The following is a 19,762-nucleotide window of genomic DNA, read 5'->3' as shown; positions in this document are numbered from 1 at the left end:
TAGATAGGTTCTGGATGCACAGCTAAGGAAGCAATAAGAGAGTGTCTAGTATCTAACTAAAAACTATGGATGGGTCAAAGTCTGAGCCTAAGCTTGTTTAACTTGTGAGAGCTCGGCTCGAGTTTGGCTTGCCGGTATTTTTCAGGCTCGTTTTGAGCTCTATAATTAAAGTTAGAGCCCAGCTCGACACGCTAGTAGCTTTTTATGCTTGATCTCAGCTCATTTAACTTACACGTGCCCCCACTTGTTTCACTTAATAAGATAGCTCGAGCTCGAGGTTGGCTCATTTAACTTACGAGAGTTCAAGCTCGAGCTTTGTTTTAATAGCTCTAGCTCAGCTCGCAAATAGCTTTTTAAGCTCAAGCTTGGCTCGCGAGTAGCTTTGTAGGCTTGAGCTCGACTCATCAAATATAAGAGTGCCCCGCTTGTTTAACTTAAAAGAGCCCGAGCTCGAGGTTGGCTCGTTTAACTTGAGTTCAAGCTCGAGCTCTATTTTAAAAGCTTCACCTCGGCTCGCAAATAGGTTTTGAGGCTCAAGCTTAATTCACGAGTAGCTTTTTAGGATTGAGTTCGGGTCATTTAAATTACGAGAGCCCGACTTGTTTAACTTAAAGTTGTTCCATTACCAATTTTTTAAATAATAATGATAATAGTTTAAGAAAAAAACTTATTCTGCAGGGAGGATAACATCATATATAAACCTACAATTGCCTCTTTCCAGGACCTATTTCTCCCACCACCACATCTCCGGCGACGAGACGAGGCGAAGAGCCTTTAGAGATTGAAGATTGCCTGACACACCACCACATCTCTGCCGACGGTAATTTCATCTATTCGCGCCATTATATTCTTTAATTGACTCATTTCATCGATTTGTTAGATGCTTCGTGCACTTTTCCGTGACCTAATTTTGTTTTGCTTAGAGTTCTAGACTTGAATTCAATTACGAATTGTTAGTTATGTGTTGTGATCGAACTATCGTTTATCTTCTCCATTCAGAATTTGATATGATACTTCATTAAATGCTCGATTCAACTTTTGTTGAAGCTACGATTTCATTGGAATTGGATGAGATATAGCTGTTTGATTTGAAATTGGATTAGGTTTTGGATTATGTGATTGATTAGGTCTTGAAGATATGTGTGATTCTATTGTTGTGGTTTGTTTGATGAGTTTTGTCAGTAGGTTTTTGATTTTTAAATTGAGTGTTGGAAATGGGAGAAAGTGAAGTCAAATTGTTCAAACTTCTTCAAATTGTTTCTGATTTTGCAGATTGATAGTACTGAATATTTTTATTGCAATCAGTATTTGAAGAACTATGTAGGTGACTTTTATGTGATCAGAAATGTATAACTAGAAGTGGTCAGTTGGAGTTCATTATTAGAATGATTTTAGATCAAGAAGCTGTTAGTAATTGATATTTGTTAGATGTTGGATGATGATCAACCATTCTAATATATAATTGAAGTCAAATTTTTCAAACCATAGACACATGCGTGTATCTCAGATTCTCAGTATATGTGTTGACCAGACCTTGAAATTTATGCGTCACACCTGCTCAATCGGCCGTCACTGGTTCACAATTCAAGTCTGTTTGTGTCTCTTTTAGTATATTTATTTAAGAAGTCATTGCTGTAGTCCTTCACTCTCCCTAAACTATTCATACCACAATAAGTTGACGACAATTGATGTTTATTCATTAGTTTTGTTTGTTAATTTGATTATCAACAAATTCTCATACGAATTGAAGGAAAAAAAAAGTTAGGAATAGGAAGGGACTGTGGGAAAATATGAAACACAGTGATAGAATGTTGGAGTTTGGATTACTGATTAATTGGATCTCTCGGTTTGGCTCTTGGCAGTGGTTTTCTGTGAGCATTATTTGTTACTCTTTTTTAAGATGGGTTTTGTTGCTAGTTTAGGTTTTGTGTAAACCAATGGTCTATATTGGGTGTCTTTTGGAGATGTAAAATACTTTTTGGTTAGCTTATAGAAAAATGTTATCACCTTACAGTTTACACTAATTATCCCCAAATTTTAGTTAACATGCTCTATTGATGTCACATTTAGGGTTCATATATTACATATGTTCTTAGTGCTTGCTAATTTACTCTTTTTTTTTCATGTAAATGACTACGGGTCTAAAGAGCCTCAAAATATGTGTGATGTTGAGGTATGCCATTTAGTGGCGTTTCCAGATCGGGCCAGCCCCAAACCAAAATGACAAGGTTGGATGAGTTAGCCAGGCCTACCGTTTTCACGGTTTGTACAAATTAATTAGTTTTTTTTTTTCAAAATAGTTAGTTTGCATCAAAATAAAGTGTTTTCTTTAACTTACAGGTGAATGGATGTTAACAGCTAGGGGTGAGCAGTTTTCGGGGCAAACTGAAAATACCCGATAACCGACCCGTAAAAAGCCCGAAACCGGCCCGAAACTTCATAATTCGGTTAGAAATCGGTTCTGTATTACAAGAGAATTCGGTTTCGGTCTCGGGTTCGGTTTTAGACCGAAGAAATCACATGAAACCCGAACCGAACCGATTTTAAATTAACTTGGCTCATTTGTCACCGGATTTTATGTTAGTCGAGATTTACCACGAAGAAGCTTTCTTGAAGTTAAGCATTTATCATGTGAAGGGAATACAGAATATATCAATGTCGGAGTTTTACTCAGCGGGAGCTTTCAGAAAAAAGATGAAGAAGAAGATAGGAGTTTGGATGGTGGCTAGCTAGACTTTAATCTTATATATTTAATTAATTATACTCTTTTGCTTGCTGTTTATGAGGTAAGTTACAGCTGGTTTTGTACTTTTTTGTTACTCTTCTTTGGAAAACAAAAGGACTTTAAATCAATTACCATTTTATTAAAAATATTTACTTAAAACATTTTATATTTGTACGAAATACTATTACACATTTTATGATATGATTAAAAGCACTTTATTATTTAAGTATATTGACCTCTATTACAAATTATGTTATATTTACATGAATAATAATACCAGCCTAAGTTATTACATTTTATGAGGTTTTATTAACTACATTTCACTTTTCCTGTGAGAAGTAAAAATTGTTTTGATTTAGCTATTAATATTTTTTCTAATTTAAAAGAATCTTAGATGATTACTAGATTAATAATATTTGAAATAATAACTTCAATTTTGAAAGAAATAATCACATATGCATACGCCTGATGTGAAATAAAAATTAATTATATAATTATATTACATTTTAAATAAATATATAATTGCTTGGAATAGCCTTTTGATATTTTAAATTAAAGTTTGCAGCCTTTTCTATGGTATTTTCAATGTTAATAATTAAAACTATGTCCCCATATATTGATTACAAAATTTATTTCTTCTCTCTTATCTTTCTCATTTCTCAACCTCTATTCTCGTTGTTTAAACACCGGTGCAAATCCGGCTATGCCTGGAAAGGTATCAAGAATGAGAAAACCTTAAACACGCCTTTATTGTTTGTTCTTTTTATCCTTCCCTAATTCTCAGCTAAGATTCATACACATTTCCTCTTTGAATCGGATACTCGTAATGCATCAAATGAGCAGTTTGTTGGATTTGGAATCTGTTTTTTTATAGTTGAATGCATGGTTACAAAGCTTTCACTAATCGGTCTCGGTCTTTCATAGTTAACCGGAGAGACCGACACTGAAGTAACCGAGAAACCGATTGCAAACTTGGGTCCGATCATCGGTTCTAGTTATTCTACCTGTTCGGGTTTCGGGTCGGGTCGGGTCGGTTTTTTGCCGGGTCGGTCCGGTTAATGACATTTGTGCAGCCCTATTAGCAGCCGGTGCCCTTTTCTTAGCTAATAGGGGTCTTGGTTACCACTTGTTGAAAAACTGTCACAAAGCATATATTAAGCTGTTTATGATAAATAAAAAAAATAACTTCTTTAACATCATGAGGGAACATGATAGAACCACTATATTTAAGGCAATGGAGTAGTAGTCCCATAATGGTCCTTAGGTAAAGTTTTGTTCCATTATTATTATTATTATTATTATTATTATTATTATTATGTATTTACTTTATTTATTAACACAACTAAACTATAATCATTGTACTTATTTTGTTTAATCAACATGCCTGTAGATGGCATCTATTTCACAATAGTGTTTTGTTTAATTATCTTTGAGTTTTTAATTCGTTATTGCTTTCTACATGTTTTGCAGAATATTTAACGAGTATGAAGACTACGACTTTGCTAGGACTGGAAGTATTACTACAGAAACGGTTAGTAGTTTGATGTAATTCATATATCCTGTACTGATGAATATTATTGTTATTATTATAATTACTGTTATTGTTATTATAAATGTATGGTATTGAATAATACTTAGTGTTCAGGTAGAACTTAAAGTAGGCCTTCATGAGAAGTTTAAACAAGAGATGGAACCCTTTAATATTATTATTACCCTTGGTTTATGTATTTAGACTTGGTTTTAATTTTGATGTGATGCAGTGTTTAATGAGAACGAAGATGGCTACATTTATTTTGGGATTTTGGATTGGTGAGTGTGGAGGCTAACGAGACCGGAAACTACCATTTATTGACCAAACTCAAAGAAATGGTCGGGTACCTTGACCTGGAGAATATGAGAACCTTTAAACTCACCCCATAAAGTGATGTATATTCTTTTGGGGTTCTACTTGTAGAAATCTTAACGGGCCGTTGGCCCATTTATTCAAGGCGGTCACCGGATGAAAAGGTCACTATCAGATGAGTAAGCTTCTATCTCACTGCATCAATATGTTGTACATTTGGCATTATCAATGGGTTTACCTTAGTTTTGGTTCATTTTGTTTTCAGTTTTCAAAAAGGGTTTACCTTAGTTTCGCTTTTTAGGTTTTACCATTTGGGCGTGGAACTTCTGGGTTGAAAAAATGGCATAGAATAATGAATTTGGGCCTAAAGTTTTTTGTTAAGAAATATGATTAATTGATTATTAGCTATCGGGACTTGCTTTGACAGATTGTACTATGTGCATTCGAAGTTGTACATTGTTTTTGTAGGCCTTGGGAAACACAACAATGGTGAAACTATGGATTTAGTGGACCCGCAAATGACGAAGCAGTGGACAAGATCTTCAAGAAGATGCTGATTTTGGCCTTTCAATGTGCGGTCCCTTTCCGGGCTGATCAACCCGATATGAAGGATGTCACGAAGTGGTTATGGGTTTGAGTGAAATATCTTATAATGAAGGAAAAGAATGATTTGAAGAAAGGCTGCAGTTTCTTGTGTTGCAGATTTTGTACACTTGATTTTTGGGTTATTAGAATCAATTTATTTTCTTTATATTGATTGTTTGAGCAAATTTAGATTAAACTAGAAAACAAAGTGCCACTAAAATTCCAAAGAAAAAGTGCCATAAATGTCCGTATGTTTGTAGTGGTAGAAAAATAAAGTGCCATTAAAAGTCTAAAGGTTTGTAGTGGCATGCAAAAAAAAGTGCCACTAAACTCTAATGTTAGTGGCGGACAAAATGTGCCACTTGAAGTCCAATGATTCGTAGTGGCAGACGAAAAGAGTGCCACTAAAAGCCTAAAAGTTTGTAGTGGCAGATGAAAAAAGTGCCACTAAAAGGCTTTAGTGGTGGCGCTTCTAGTGGCACTTTTTTTGTGTGCCACTCATTCCAATAAGGTTCTTTAGTGGAAATTTTTTGGTTTCTTGTGACACTTTTTGTATGCCATTAAATGGCTTTTTATTTGTAGTGATTCAATGATAAGAGCCATTGAATTACCAAAATCATATTGTAACGTTCCAGGGAAATTGTAAGTACCTTCGGAGTGAACCACTTGCCATGTATAGTCCATTTGAAAGTCGGGAAACTTTGCATACACTAAAGCGGGTTACCACTAGTGACGCTTACAGTTACGGGTGGGATAGACTTCACTATGCACTGCAACTTCTTGGCAAAACAGACATCTATAAAATTATAAGTCAAACCCGCATCGATCAATATATGAAGTTGGCGGGTGCCCATTGCTTCTTGCACCTTCATGGTTGACAACAAGGGCGTCTCTGTTAATGCATGAACGGAGATCACATGGTTCAACTCTTTCTCATCGGTTAACTCGGGATTGGGTTCCGTTTCTTCATCTTCCTCTGCCTTAGATGATAAATAGCTGAGTTTTAGTACATTTTTAGCCTGGTACGAACATTGGTAATTTGGTAGCATTGGTGGGTGGTGTGATCTTAGAAGTGGTGTTGTACTTTGTGGTTCCCACGCCTCTTATTTCAAGCTTACCATGCAAGTTCTCATTGTTAAGTGTTTGGAGTTTTGCCAACCCATGCCTCATGCAAGGTGCGTGGTTTAAACATCTTTACCGGACCTCTAATTTCTGATTCAAGTGCCTTAAGATAAAGGCTAATAGCTTGGGTTTCCCTTAGTGTTACCGTATTTAGTAGTGAATCAAAGGCAGTGTTCCATTCATGAAGTGAACCGGTTTGGTTGAGATATAGTAGTCCCGCGTATCTGCAAGAAAACCCAGTGCCATTGGATCGCATCGCCCTCCAAGAATAACAGCATGCCTAAGCTTCATCATGTCGGGAGTCTCATCAATTGCGAAAAAGCGTTCGCGACATTGAACCCACGACTCAACGTCTTTCCTCTAGAACCAGGGAAAATCAATCTTTCCGACACGTATGGACCGCTTACCCCTCGAGTCTTCCTCACCATACGAGAATGAGGAACCCACGCTAAATCCATCGCCGCTACCATGGCCGGATTTGTCTTGCACTTCCTTCAAGATCTCTTCCTGTTGTTTTGTTGATTGTTCATGAGAGCCGATAACGTTGCAAGGATCTCTGTTAGAGGTGCACAAATCGGGTTCACCTTGAAAACCCGAACCGGTTTTTTTCACACCGGGTAGAAAATGAAACTGGAACCGGTTCGGTTCCCGACCCGAACCGATGCCCAGAAATGCAAACTTTTAGGAACCGGGTAGGTTGGAACCGGAACCGGTTTTTACGTAAAAACCGGTTCCACCGGTTTTTTTTGAAATTTAAACATTATAGCGGTTAGGAACCGGTTCCAACGGCTATATAGCCGTTTTTGACCGTTGGAACCGGTTTTTTAACTATAAATAGGTTATCTTCTTTCTATAAATAGCAAGGTTTGTTTGTGTACTTGTTAAACCACTCCCAAAACTATAAAACACACTCCAAACCACAATTAACCTTAAACCGACAACAAATGACAACCAATGATGACGTTGTTATGGTGATCGAAACAACAAGATGCCCCGATGTTTGGGTTCATTACGATTTGTGTCTCATGACCGACTCACATGAGTTGGCACGTTGCAAATATTGCTCGAAGTTTCTTAAAGCAGCGTCCAACTCGACATTACGAAAACATACGAATAAGTATTGTCGAGAGAAAAGAAGATTGGAAGCTAAAAAAACGGAAGTGGGAGAGTCGTCCGGCTCTACAACCCAAAAATAAGTATTCCCGGATTAAAACGACGGACTTTGTTTTTTATGTTTTAGTTGTTATGTTTAGTATCGTTTATGTTTTAATAATGTTTGTAATAGTTATTTTTTAGATGAATAAAATGTTCGTCGTTATTAAAAAAGTAACAAACAATTAATCATGAGTAACAAAAGTAATTATAATAAAACAAATCAAAACTAAATATTAGTTGAACAAGTTATAAATAATTTTACCAAAACAAATAATTACAACTCTTCTTCGTCTTCATTCTCGTCTTCACCCTCGTCTTCTTTATCGGAAGAAACCCCGTCCTCCGCCTCCTCATCATGAATATGACGCTCTATTGGTATTTCGTCTTCAAAGTTCGCCTTGTGTTGTACACGATCCACCGCATCCAAATGGTCCTTTAGGCAAATGCAAACCTCTAGAGACTCGGGAGTTAGTTTTGTTCTTCGCATAGATAACACCCTCCCACTAAGAGAAAAAACCGATTCGGAAGCAACCGTTGAGGCTTGTACGGCAAGCAAATCACGAGCCATGGCGGATAGAATGGGAAATTCGTTTTGTTTACTTTTCCACCAAGCCAACAAATCAATATTGCGAATTTCGTCGACCGTTGCGCCCTCAACATAGTTCGCTCCACATAGTTTGCAACGAGCCTTTTGATAACCTTCGTCATCCACAATCAAATCCCAATTCTTCCATATGTCTTGGTTGCGGTTATGGTTGACTACCGTAACAACCCTTGGGTCCTCCGTAACAGGAACGGGGGCAACAAAAACACTCTTCTTAGCCTTGTTGTTAGTTTTTTTGATGGGTGCCATAATAATATTTAGTTGGATGGTCGGGTAAAGGAACGGGTTTGCTAAAGAAGTAGTATTGTAGTTTGTTTTTGAGTTTGGTGGTGAAACAAGTAATGGAAACAAGTTATATATAGGTTTGGCCCAAAAACCGGTTCCAACGGCTATATTACCGTTGGAACCGGTTCCAACGGCTAATTGGTGTCTAAAAAAACCGGTTCCAACGGCTATATTACCGTTGGAACCGGTTCCAACGGCTAGTTTGACTTTTGTTTGAACCTTCAAAAAAACCCGTCGGAACCGGTTATTCCGGGTACGAACCAAACCGGTTCCAATTAAGAACCGGGTAGGAACCGGGTTGGAACTGGTACTGACATATAAATATGAGAACCGGGTACGATTTTCGGGTACAAAAATACCCAAACCGGGTATTGTTCCAACCGGGTTGGAACTGGAACCGGTTCCGGTTCGGTTCCACCAGTTAGGTTCCGGAACCGGTTTTTTTGTGCACGTCTAATCTCTGTTATTGCCTTATCGTGATTCTTGAGGGTGTTGTCAATATCTTGGTTGCGAGTGTTTGTCATGGTAACAAGAGTGATTCCAACTAGAGATAGAGGATTAGTTTAATTTTTAGATGATCTCCAGAGAATACATTCCATCCAAGTATAAGCATACGATACTTTGAGAGTTACAAGTTGTACCCCTCTACATAATGAAAACATCAAAACGGTCCCTTATTCATGCAATACATAACTAAAGGAAAACAAAATGGAAATAACCAAGAAGTAATGTAACATCCGGCAACCTCAACTACGGGGCTTTCATTAAAAAAATGTTCGCAAATGTCCGATCTAAGGTTATAAAGTGTTTTGGGTCGAAAAGATTTGAGTTTTCCAGCTAAAAACGTTTTTACGATGACCTACACCTAACGGTGTAAGGCTTCTTTTGATCGCGGGCCATTATAAACAAGTACGCCTTTAGTTGGCACTACAACCAGCCAAGTATTAAGTTGATATTGTCATTTACCAATGAGACATAGTTGAAATTATATAAAACCAAATTTCCTAGTTTGGTTGAGGGAGAGCATTGTAATCATTACTTATATCAAACCAATTGTCATTGATCTCATCTTGTTTAATTTGTTATTTGAACTTATTTTCGTTGCAATCTCATTCTCTGTTTTCATCGATCATTTGTTAAGAGCAATTTGAAACAGAAAGAAATGACATACTCACCCCTTAGTTTTCTTACCAACATGTAAAATATGATTTTTACAAAGCATCCATCAATTCTTTATCATTCCAGTAACTTGAGGAACTAAGACATGGGTTACTTAAATGCCACCATATATCAAGTGCAATGTTCAAAGAATATCATATATATATATATATATATATATATATATATATATATATAGGGGATGGATCTTGCGAGAAGTGATATTATAGCGAGAAGTGTGAGAAGTGAATGTGTAACTCCATTAATCCCTAATTTTTCACTCCCTTGCTTATGATGTTTACCTACATGTATGTAAGTTGGTTGTATGTATGTAAGTTGGTTGTATTTATGTCTTACTACACATTCAAACCTACCTATACACATACAAATGTACCGAGCCACATTGAAACCTACGTACCTACACACATACAAACATACATACACATATACAAACATACGTACCTACACACGTACGGACGCACATACACATGTACATACGCACCTACACATAAAAAATGGAGTGAAATTAGGGATTAATGGAGTTACACATTCACTTCTCGCACTTCTCGCTGTAAAAAAACTTCTAAAATGATCCAATACCTATATATATATATATATATATAGTTAGAACCATGTATTACTTGACCAAACTTCATCACAGACAACATGCTTCCAAGAAATCTCATTGAATTCAAGAAATACTTTTGAAGTCTTCTTTCTTCACATCTGCAATCCCAGTTAGACTTATAGCTAGTGTTTCCATCTTTTTTTTTTTTGGAAATTTGGGTAAAATATGGGTTGATATATGATTTGAATGATATGGAAACAGGTCGAACAAATAGATTGAGAGCATAAAAAGCTCCTTAATCTCTTTACTAAAAACATATTGATAGAAATAAATGTAAAGTAACAACTGACCTTAGTACAAACATAGATGTAATGAACATCCATTTTCTCAAGACGATTCCCTTCCTTCAAGCTTTCGTCACCATCCAGTGGAACAGGACGGGTCAGCTCCCAACTCTTTGCTTTTGAACTCTCTTCCGGGTGAGGTTTGTCTGTACTCACAAAATCCAAATGAAATATAAATATAAAATATTAATAATTATAGATATGAAAACACGACCCGCCCACCTATCACATGAAGTTTAATGTCCCAAGACTGTGATTCTCTTAACAAACATAGCCGATAAACCGGAATGCCATATGTTATCTGCAACCATTGTTATGGTGTCGGCATCAACTCAAAATCTTTAATAGGTGTGGCTAGTAATAAGATAGCTTACCAGAATATATACTCCTTCCTTCTTTAGCACCCTATAGTTTGTCATCAATTGCTTCAACATTATAATTAAAATGGAAAATTCATAAATTCGTGAACTGTTATACACACTGTTTCAATATATATATACCTTTCAACCTCCTCAAGCATCTTGCCAGCATTTTCTTTTGAATTGTGACCACACTGTACCATTATCCAATAATTTACTTACGTGAGATGTCAATTTCAATCAATTTTTGGGTAACATTGTCGTATACTGGGTCATAGGCCTTAAATGAACCGAACGTTCAGTGAACTGTTTGTAAAGCGTCTGGGGGGGGGGGGGTTCGTTTACGCTGTTCATTTAATAAACGAGCAAACATGAACAGAAAATTCGTGTTCATTTAAATAGAAGAACAAACATGAACACATGTTTCGTTCGTTCATTTATGTTCGTGAACCGTTTATTTATGTTCGTTTATGTTCATTTATGTTTGGTTAACTTTGTTTGTGTTTGTTTATGTTTATTCGTATATGTTCGTTTATATTCGCTTATGCTCGTGAGCTGTTCATTTAAATTTTAAACGAACACGAACATATTCATTTATTTAAACGAACGAACATGAACACAAATACTTGTCCAGTTAAGTGTTCCTGTTTGTTTAAAGTTAAATGAGCGACCAAAACATGAACATGTCCTTGTTCGTGCTCATTCAGTTCATTTACAGGCCTACCGGGTCAAAATAAAAAAACAATTTGGCAAAAAGTAAATAAATAAAAGGAAGAAAACTCACCAAAAGAGAGTCCAAGGTTCCTGAAAACAGTATGATAGAAGAAAGATTTCAAATTGTATGATTTACACAAAGAACAACAATCTAGGGTTTATAGTTATTAAAAGCCCTCGCTTCTTGCACCTAGGCCCATTTTTCAGGCGAGGCTCAATAAATGCGCTTCTAGTTCCTAGACGAGCACTTCGGCATTGTCTACAACAGGAACATGAGAAGATAAAAGCCGACCCAAAGAAACGTAAGGAGTGCAATTGAAACTTAGATCTAGGAGAGGTCAAAGGAATTACATTGAATATTTTGTTTTTCAAGTTTTGGAATTACATTTGAATCTTGACTATTTTATAACTTTTGGTACTGATTAGATTATACTAAAAGTTATTTAATAACTTCTGTTTATTTATTTGAAGAATAGTATTATTTTTAATATGCATAACATATTTTTTTAATTCCTGTATTTAAGCACGGTTTTTTTCTCAGGCCCTTGCTTTTTTTGCGCCTTGCACCTAGGCCCCAGGTGTTGTGATTGATTATTTCACAACTCAACAAGTAATAGAAATAGGTATAAAACCTGATAGGTTTCTACTGATATTTTGAATTACACAAATGAAAAACCGAAGGTAAAACAAGATAACCGATAGAGAAGGGGATGAGAAACTTAAAATTCAGAGAGTATGAGATGGGAAGAAGAAGCCAATAACATTCCAATCAATTTTCATCATATCCATCGTCTCGATCTCTATTCGCGTTATAATCTCTGACTGATGCAACAACTTAGTTGGGCTCTTTAGATGGGCTATCAGGTTGGGCCATGTTGGGCTAGTATGGTTCATTACATTACCCCACCCTTTAAGAATCACCTTGTCCTCAAGGTGGAAGGAATTTCCTAACGGGTCGTGTTGAAACAACAAGTACAATTGCATCCCGTAAACACCAAAACACGGGAAATAAACGCCACACCAATCCTTCAATCCGAGGTTGACTTTGTAGTCAGCGCTGACCAAAACTTCTAACCCATTCCACATATCATTTTGGACCCGTAAAAAATCAACTGTGAGAAAAAAATAAGCATAGCCCACAGAAACCGCTTTATGCATGCTTTCAAAAATGACCAAAATATCCCTGATGGTATAAAATTGTGTTTGACACCGATAATGCCTGAATTTCATTTTGCGTTTCAGGATGAAAACCCATATACCCTTTACAAAAATAAAGTCACTTGGAGCTTCCAAGTTGAATGTATTAATTACTTGGGGGTCCACACTACAAGTTTCACCCCAATGAAAATTAAACAGAAGTTGAACTGCAACTAAACTCATAAAAGTCAGCCCATGATCCTTAACTACTTCAATAATTGAAATGATTTCAGTGAATTGAACTTTAGCAGTAGCACAGTTAATGGACATCGAAAACCTCAAGCAACCTGTAATCTTATAAAACTGCTGCGGCCAACCACACGATTGATCTGGACTGATTTTTATGCGGAGGGCGCACCAGAACTTAACGTTGATCAAAAGAGTCAACATATCCCATAATTCATATTTGAGCACCAAAAAGTCAACTTGGATACCAATTTCAAAATTGTCAATATTTGTCTTCTGTATAACAGGTGCAGCTGGACCAAAAAGATAAACATATTCCAAAATTTACATTTGATCACCAAAAAGTCCATTGTGACCGAAACTTCAAATTTTCCCGCATACTCTCTTGTGTATAAACTTGACAGCTTGACCAAATTGCCCCTACTAGCACCTTTCCTCATATAATAACTCCTAGGCCACCTCCATACCATAGGAATAGTAACAAAAGGCTCAAAATTGGAAAAATAAAAGGTGGGCACGAAATTGTTAACAATTAAGCTTTGTATGTTTGATGCCAATACTCTTCTTGTGTTGTTACCATAATCAATCTCAAAATTTCTCACAGCCTCGGCTAAGCTATGTGCAACTAAAGAGTGGTTAGAAATAGTAACCGGAAGAACTCGAAAACAGGAGTCCACCATCCGAGTATACCCAGTACTCGAAAAGCGTGCACAACGACCTAAAATAACTAATAAAATTGGAACCCATGTACCCATAGATCCAATCTGAGTATGACTAAAAGTAGCATGTGCATTATTTGTTGAAGGCCTTACCATCCAATTAGGAATGTTGTGACCAAAAGAAAAAAAAGAGGAGGCACCAAGGTGGCTTCCATTGGTACCTAATGATCAAGCGATTCATTTGTTTAATTATTACCGTAACCGAGTTACGAAGCTGCGGAATAGCGTCACCAGCATGCTGAAACCGCTTAACATCCCAATGAAGATACGGCGTTGTTATTGGGATTGGGTCAGTTTCAAAACCCAAATTTGTTCCGATCAATTCAGCAAGGTGCATAGGTAACTTAGCCCGAATTGACCCGAGTAATTCAGACGTTGTACTTACTTGAATCGATGTTGTGGACCAAGAAAGTACAGGTTGAACCTGCTCATTACCCATAATCATTTTTGCAAGTGACTGGTTCTCAACATTCATATGGAGGAAACACTTAGCTAAAGGAATTGTAATAGGAACAAAACTAAAAGGACTTGGTGAAAGTATCTCACGGCCTTCTTGTTGATAAGAATGAATTTGGTATGTTGGAGCACCTATGTCTATAACGATAACCACATCATCAAGTGTATTTAAAACAATAATTATAGGTAATGGTCCCCATTTACCCCAATCAAAATGAACACTAACAGAAGACTCAATCAGCAAATAATCAATAGAAGGTTTAATAACAGGTACCCCATTCTCTCTGATTGGTATAGACATTCCAACCTCTCGACGACATTGAAGTTTTTCAGTAGAGGTTAAACCATGAACCCCATAATATTTTGTTTCTTCAAAATCAACACCAAAAGGTGAACAAGAACCAACAAGCACGAAGCCAGTGGAAATATCTAATACCTCAAAATCAACGGTGTTATGATAGTCTTTTGCAATTGCATTGTCAAAACCACCAGGCATTTCATCAAACACTTGAAGTGCATATTCATTGGTTGTAGATACTAACACAAACACGCTCTGACCATTCTGTGAAAAATCAAATCGGTGCACATACACATTTGTTTGAATCGGAGTGTGAACAAAATTTGGACCAGGATCAAAACCAAAGTTCATCAATAACCAATTAGCCCCAAAATTCGAATCATAACCAGCAAGGAAATGAGCTAAACAATTAATAGTACCATGCTTCACTTTAACACTAGAAGGTGAACCAGATCGAGCCATACCCATAGAAGAACTACCAAATTTGAATGGGTTTGTACTAACAGCAGGAAACTTGGTTTTAGGGCTAGTATATACCTGAACAGAATCTGAAGTAGGGGCTCGAGTAGTGACGGGATCAGTCTGATGGTCATCTAGGGTTCCAACGTGGAATCTATGAAGCATTGCAGCAGTGAAGGTCGTCCATGTTACTATTCATAACTTCGATGCCATGAATTGAACCACCAGAAGGCTTCGTCATCGAATAATTCAACTATATACGGAAATCTCTCATCATCATATATGGCGTTAGAAACAAAATATTGTTCGGCTGTAGAGATCCATTGGACCGGATTTGCACCCAAAAATCGAGGCAGAGGAGCAGGTGTATAACAATCCATAGCCATATGAGCAAGGATCAATGAAAGCACCAATGTTGTGATTGATTATTTCACAACTCAACAAGTAATGGAAATAGGTATAAAATCTGATAGGTTTCTACTGATATTTTGAATTACACAAATGAAAAACCGAAGGTAAAACAAGATAACCGATAGAGAAGGGGATGAGAAACTTAGAATTCAGAAAGTATGAGATGGGAAGAAGAAGCCAATAACATTCCAATCAATTTTCATCATATCCACCCGTCTCGATCTCTATTCGCGTTATAATCTCTGACTAATGCAACAACTTAGTTGGGCTCTTTAGATGGACTATCAGGTTGGGCCATGTTGGGCTAGTATGGTTCATAACACCAGGCGAGGCCTATGCGCCTTGAGTGTGCCTAGTGCATTTGATAACTATGCTAGGGTTTCAATTAAGGTTGTGAAGAAAATCTTAAATTGGATATTTAAAGAAGTAAAATAATTAGTTTTCCAAACACTGAAATGAACTTACCTTTATCGATAACCGCATCAAAAGAACTGGATTCAAAAGCTTTCATATCCCTAACATCCATTTCAATATCTGCTCAATGTAGAGTAAAGAAAACCATAAACAAAACCCAAAATGACAAGAAACAAAAATACAATATGAAGTGAAGATACATACATTTCATATGGGGGGAACCAGAATATTTCTTTTGCATTTCTTCGACAACAACCGACGATATATCAATGTTGACAATATCCGTATAACCATCCATGCTCATCCCTTCACTAAATGCTGCAAACACACACATATATCAATCATTATTCATCAGTTTCAATAATAATAATAATAATGAAAAAGAAAAGGAGGAGGGGGTTACCGGAGTTTCCGCAGCCGACGACGAGGATACGGCGGCGAGTGGTGGTGGTGATGGGGACGTAGAGATGGATAATGGGTGCCAAAGATTCATACTTTTGGTACCAATCGAAAGTGGCTGTTGACTCCTTGGCGTAACGTTTATCCCAATACCATGCTTCGCCGTATGCCTGACTCATCTCCGATGATTGCACTGCACCGTACTTCTCTTCTCTTCTGTCTTCTTCCGATCCGTAGGGTATCTTTGTCATTTATCATCAGGCCTCTAAATAGTTACATTATTATTATTATTATTATTATTATTATTATTTTATGTTTTTATTTTATAAATTGAGCTATTCATGTTATAGTAACACAAAATTGTTACAAGTAGGTCTAGATCATTTTATGCGTGATAACTGATAATAATAATAATAATAATAATAATAATAATAATAATAATGAACCTAATGTTTAGCTAATTGTTTGTATCAAGGTTGCAAAAGTCGCTAGACGGACCCTAGGCGGTAGACTGTGGAGTTGGGTGTACTCGGAGTACTCGGGGAGTACTCGGAGAGTACTCGGACATGGTAAATATAAAGAAAATTAGTTTTTGGATATTATATATATGTTGAATATAAAAAATTTAACAATATTTATAACAAAATTGGTAAAGATCAATATAAATAAGAGAACTACACTTATAAATAATATATTATTCCAAAAATTGTTAGTCATTAAGTAAAAAAGTGATATTTATTCTTTAATTTTAAAGAAATACGAGTTATGTTTTATTTTTTTTAAGTCAAAATCGGCTCAAGTTCACCGACTAGTTGCGATTCTGACTAAGGTTGACCACCTTTAGTCAAATCTTAGTAACTAGACGGAATTAAAAAAACTCGCATCGGCAACATACCTTGTAGCAAGTACTTGGGGATTACTCGGCCTTGAAAACCTATTTTTATAACATTGGTTTGTATGATGTTTGACAAAAATTTTATTTATTTGATAAGGAGATTTATAAGAATAACTTTGTTGTTGGTTTAACTAATCAAAAGAAATAAACGTATGCAGTTTCATTTGTTTATCTATGCTTCTTTATGTTAGTTTGTTTATGTTCTTTTAGATGCTTATTTGAGGAAGTTGAATTCAGCCCATTTTTTAATCATCATCGTCAGCTTTGTTTATGTTCGTTTGAATAATAAAGGATGAGTACAAACGAATACAAATACATTATTTTTTTCTAAACAAACGAAAATGATTTAAGTTTTATTAACTCAATGCTTTAAATAACTTTTCCTAACTCAATGCTTTAAGTTTGATTACGTTTTTCATCTCTTTCTCTTATATTTTCAAAACTTAAAACACATGTATCTCTATCTCTACAATTATACTAAAAACAGTGCAAATAATTCCATCATTTTTAGTTAAATAATTTTTTTTTATATTTTTATCATTACAATTTCTTTTCTCCTCTACACACAACCACTTTAAAAAAATATTAAAAAATTATAGAGGGTGAACAGTGTTTCTTTGAATTACTCATCAACAAAATTAGTTAATCTATTTTCTACACTCACAACTACTCTATATAATATACATAACTCACTCTCAATAATATGGAGGAACTGATGGGAATGCACTAAAGGCTCATGTACAAACATGTATTATATTGAATACTATTATTGAAATGGGAAAATTCCCAAAATAAACATTTATGAAACAAATTTTAAGTTTTAGGTATCATTTGCAAGAAATTTTAGAAATAGGTACTATAAACTAGTCGTGTCGAGTATATTATGATAGCACACAAGTAGTTCGTAGAACCAATTAAAACTTCCCATATGGCCATAAACTAATCGTAACGAGCACGTTCACTGATCATTTACTCGTCACGAATAAAGAAGTTGCATACCTTGTAATCAATGCCCACGAGTAATTCATAAGTCGGATGAGTAGATCTTAAAACTTTTCGAGACACAAATAGTTTACCAAACTAACCACGACGAGTTGTTTGTTTACCAAATACATCGAACCGACTAGTTTTACAAAAGACTAACTGGAAATGTTAGCTTGAAAGTTTAATTAGTCGATACGAGTAGATATTGGTCAACGACTAGTTTTTCCGGTTTACATTGTAACATCCGACGTTTTAAAATAATAATAATAATAATAATAATAATAATAATAATAATAATAAATAAATAAATAAATAAATAAAGGATGGTAGGTTTAATATATATGAACTTAAGAATAAATCATAGACTTAGTGAGATTATGGGCCTATGGTCCATGAGCCTAGGGTATAAATACCCTTAAAATCCTATAACTCTTTCATTTTCATATATTCTTCACAATAGCCTATACACTAAAAAACACACATTTAAGCCAAACGCTCTCTACAACGCTCAATCTTTCGAACGGAGATCAACCCAAGGTAGAATAATATTTATCTCAGACGTCCTAACGCCATAGAAACCGACACTGCAGCCTCGGGGCGTTGTTTGAGCCATTTGAATCTAGATCTAGAACGAATCGGGTGATTTAAATGAGTTTAAGAGTCACCTTAGCTTGGATATAGATCAATCGAGTCTACCTAGGTCAAAGATGAAAAAATTCCGGCTAAACGCGGCGGCCAACGACGGCTGACGGCACCAAAAAAGCGGAAAACCCCTAAAAATGCGTTAAAGATTACCAGATCTGCAATTGGAGTGTATATGTATATGCGGCGTATATATTTGTAACATATACGACGTATATGTTTGTAACATATACGTCGCATATGCAGACTTATAAGTTGGAAGACTCATACGCTGAAAACATATACGAGGGTTTGAACTTCAGTTTTCTGATTAGGTTTTTAATCCGACCAGGGGCTCTGTCCATTGGACCCTAAGAGGATCTGCCACAGTTAGCTAGGGGTTTCATTAACCTAGAAATATGATATAATTAAGAGTAGTTAAGTGATGCTTGTTAATTGCTAAACAGTTAGTCGTGCCCAGCTGAGAAGAGGTGTGACCATAAACACAGAACGGAACAGGACACATGTGAGTTTCTAGCCCCTTTTCTCTATTATGTTTTCGGGGTTGTGTGCATACTCTAGGTGATAGTTAATACACTTACCTTAAGTGGTAAGTGTATGCCTTATGAATGTTATATGTATGTGAAAGGACAAGTGTAAGGATGTATTTATATAATTGTATGAATGTATGGTAGTACGAGTAAGAAGAGAACATAACCTGATAATATCTGCGAATGTAGGGAACATACCCTAATAATAATCTGCAGAGGTAGGGAACAAACCCTAATAATGTCGGTGAATGTAGGGAGCAAACCCTAATAATAATATGCGAATATAAAAACATACCCTAGTAATATCTACGAATGTAGCGAACATACCCTAATAATATCTGTAAAGTTCATAGGGCAAAATGCTCTTAAAAACAAATAGATAGTTATTATTAACCCTAGAATTATTAACTAATAAGAAGTGTGAGTATTGAAAAAAGGATTTGTTCTCTCCACAAACATACGAACAATTTTTTCGTAAAATCTCATCTAATAACTAATAATAAGTTAAGTTTCTATGACAATACGAATACGGAACAAAAAGGACAATATGCAGGATGGGTAGAAAGAGTTGTGATACCTGTCTCGATCCAGGGAAACTACAGGATCTAAAAGAATATCCCAATCCTAAGGATCCATAGGATTCATTGTGGATCCAATACAAAAATAGAAAGATTTGAGTTGTTTAGTCTTCGAGTTTTTATTTGAAATTT

General features: G+C 35.9%; 2 protein-coding genes across 2 annotated transcripts; both read right to left on the bottom strand.

The window, feature by feature from the left end:
* Positions 1–10,088: 10,088 nt before the first annotated feature.
* On the bottom strand, positions 10,089–16,213 carry LOC143616430 (uncharacterized). Its single transcript, XM_077089260.1, has 9 exons — positions 16,006–16,213; positions 15,807–15,920; positions 15,654–15,722; positions 11,533–11,552; positions 10,890–10,942; positions 10,764–10,794; positions 10,612–10,690; positions 10,396–10,535; positions 10,089–10,203 (listed from the first exon to the last, which is right to left on the bottom strand). The coding sequence occupies exons 1-9, from the start codon at positions 16,178–16,180 to the stop codon at positions 10,198–10,200; spliced, it is 687 nt and encodes a 228-aa protein (XP_076945375.1). The 5' UTR covers positions 16,181–16,213; the 3' UTR covers positions 10,089–10,197.
* LOC143616429 (uncharacterized) lies at positions 12,450–14,880 on the bottom strand. The gene is made up of 2 exons (XM_077089259.1): positions 13,597–14,880; positions 12,450–13,470 (listed from the first exon to the last, which is right to left on the bottom strand). The coding sequence occupies exon 1, from the start codon at positions 14,784–14,786 to the stop codon at positions 13,665–13,667; it is 1,122 nt and encodes a 373-aa protein (XP_076945374.1). The 5' UTR covers positions 14,787–14,880; the 3' UTR covers positions 12,450–13,470; positions 13,597–13,664.
* Positions 16,214–19,762: the final 3,549 nt, after the last annotated feature.

Source organism: Bidens hawaiensis, unplaced genomic scaffold, assembly GCF_021521415.1.
Source record: "Bidens hawaiensis isolate Kalapana, Puna unplaced genomic scaffold, B.hawaiensis_p1.1 tig00047305_1, whole genome shotgun sequence".
Classification (NCBI taxonomy): Eukaryota; Viridiplantae; Streptophyta; class Magnoliopsida; order Asterales; family Asteraceae; genus Bidens; species Bidens hawaiensis.
This window is presented reverse-complemented; position numbering and strand designations above follow the sequence as displayed.

Excerpts from the sequence above, each read along its gene's own strand:
- LOC143616429 (XM_077089259.1), bottom strand. The coding sequence starts at position 14,786 with ATGGGTATGGCTCGATCTGGTTCACCTTCTAGTGTTAAAGTGAAGCAT.
- LOC143616430 (XM_077089260.1), bottom strand. The coding sequence starts at position 16,180 with ATGAGTCAGGCATACGGCGAAGCATGGTATTGGGATAAACGTTACGCC. Across the intron at positions 10,943-11,532 it reads GAACCTTGGACTCTCTTTTG|TGTGGTCACAATTCAAAAGA; the intron begins GTGAGTTTTCTT and ends ATAATGGTACAG. Across the intron at positions 10,795-10,889 it reads ATGCTTGAGGAGGTTGAAAG|GGTGCTAAAGAAGGAAGGAG; the intron begins GTATATATATAT and ends GACAAACTATAG.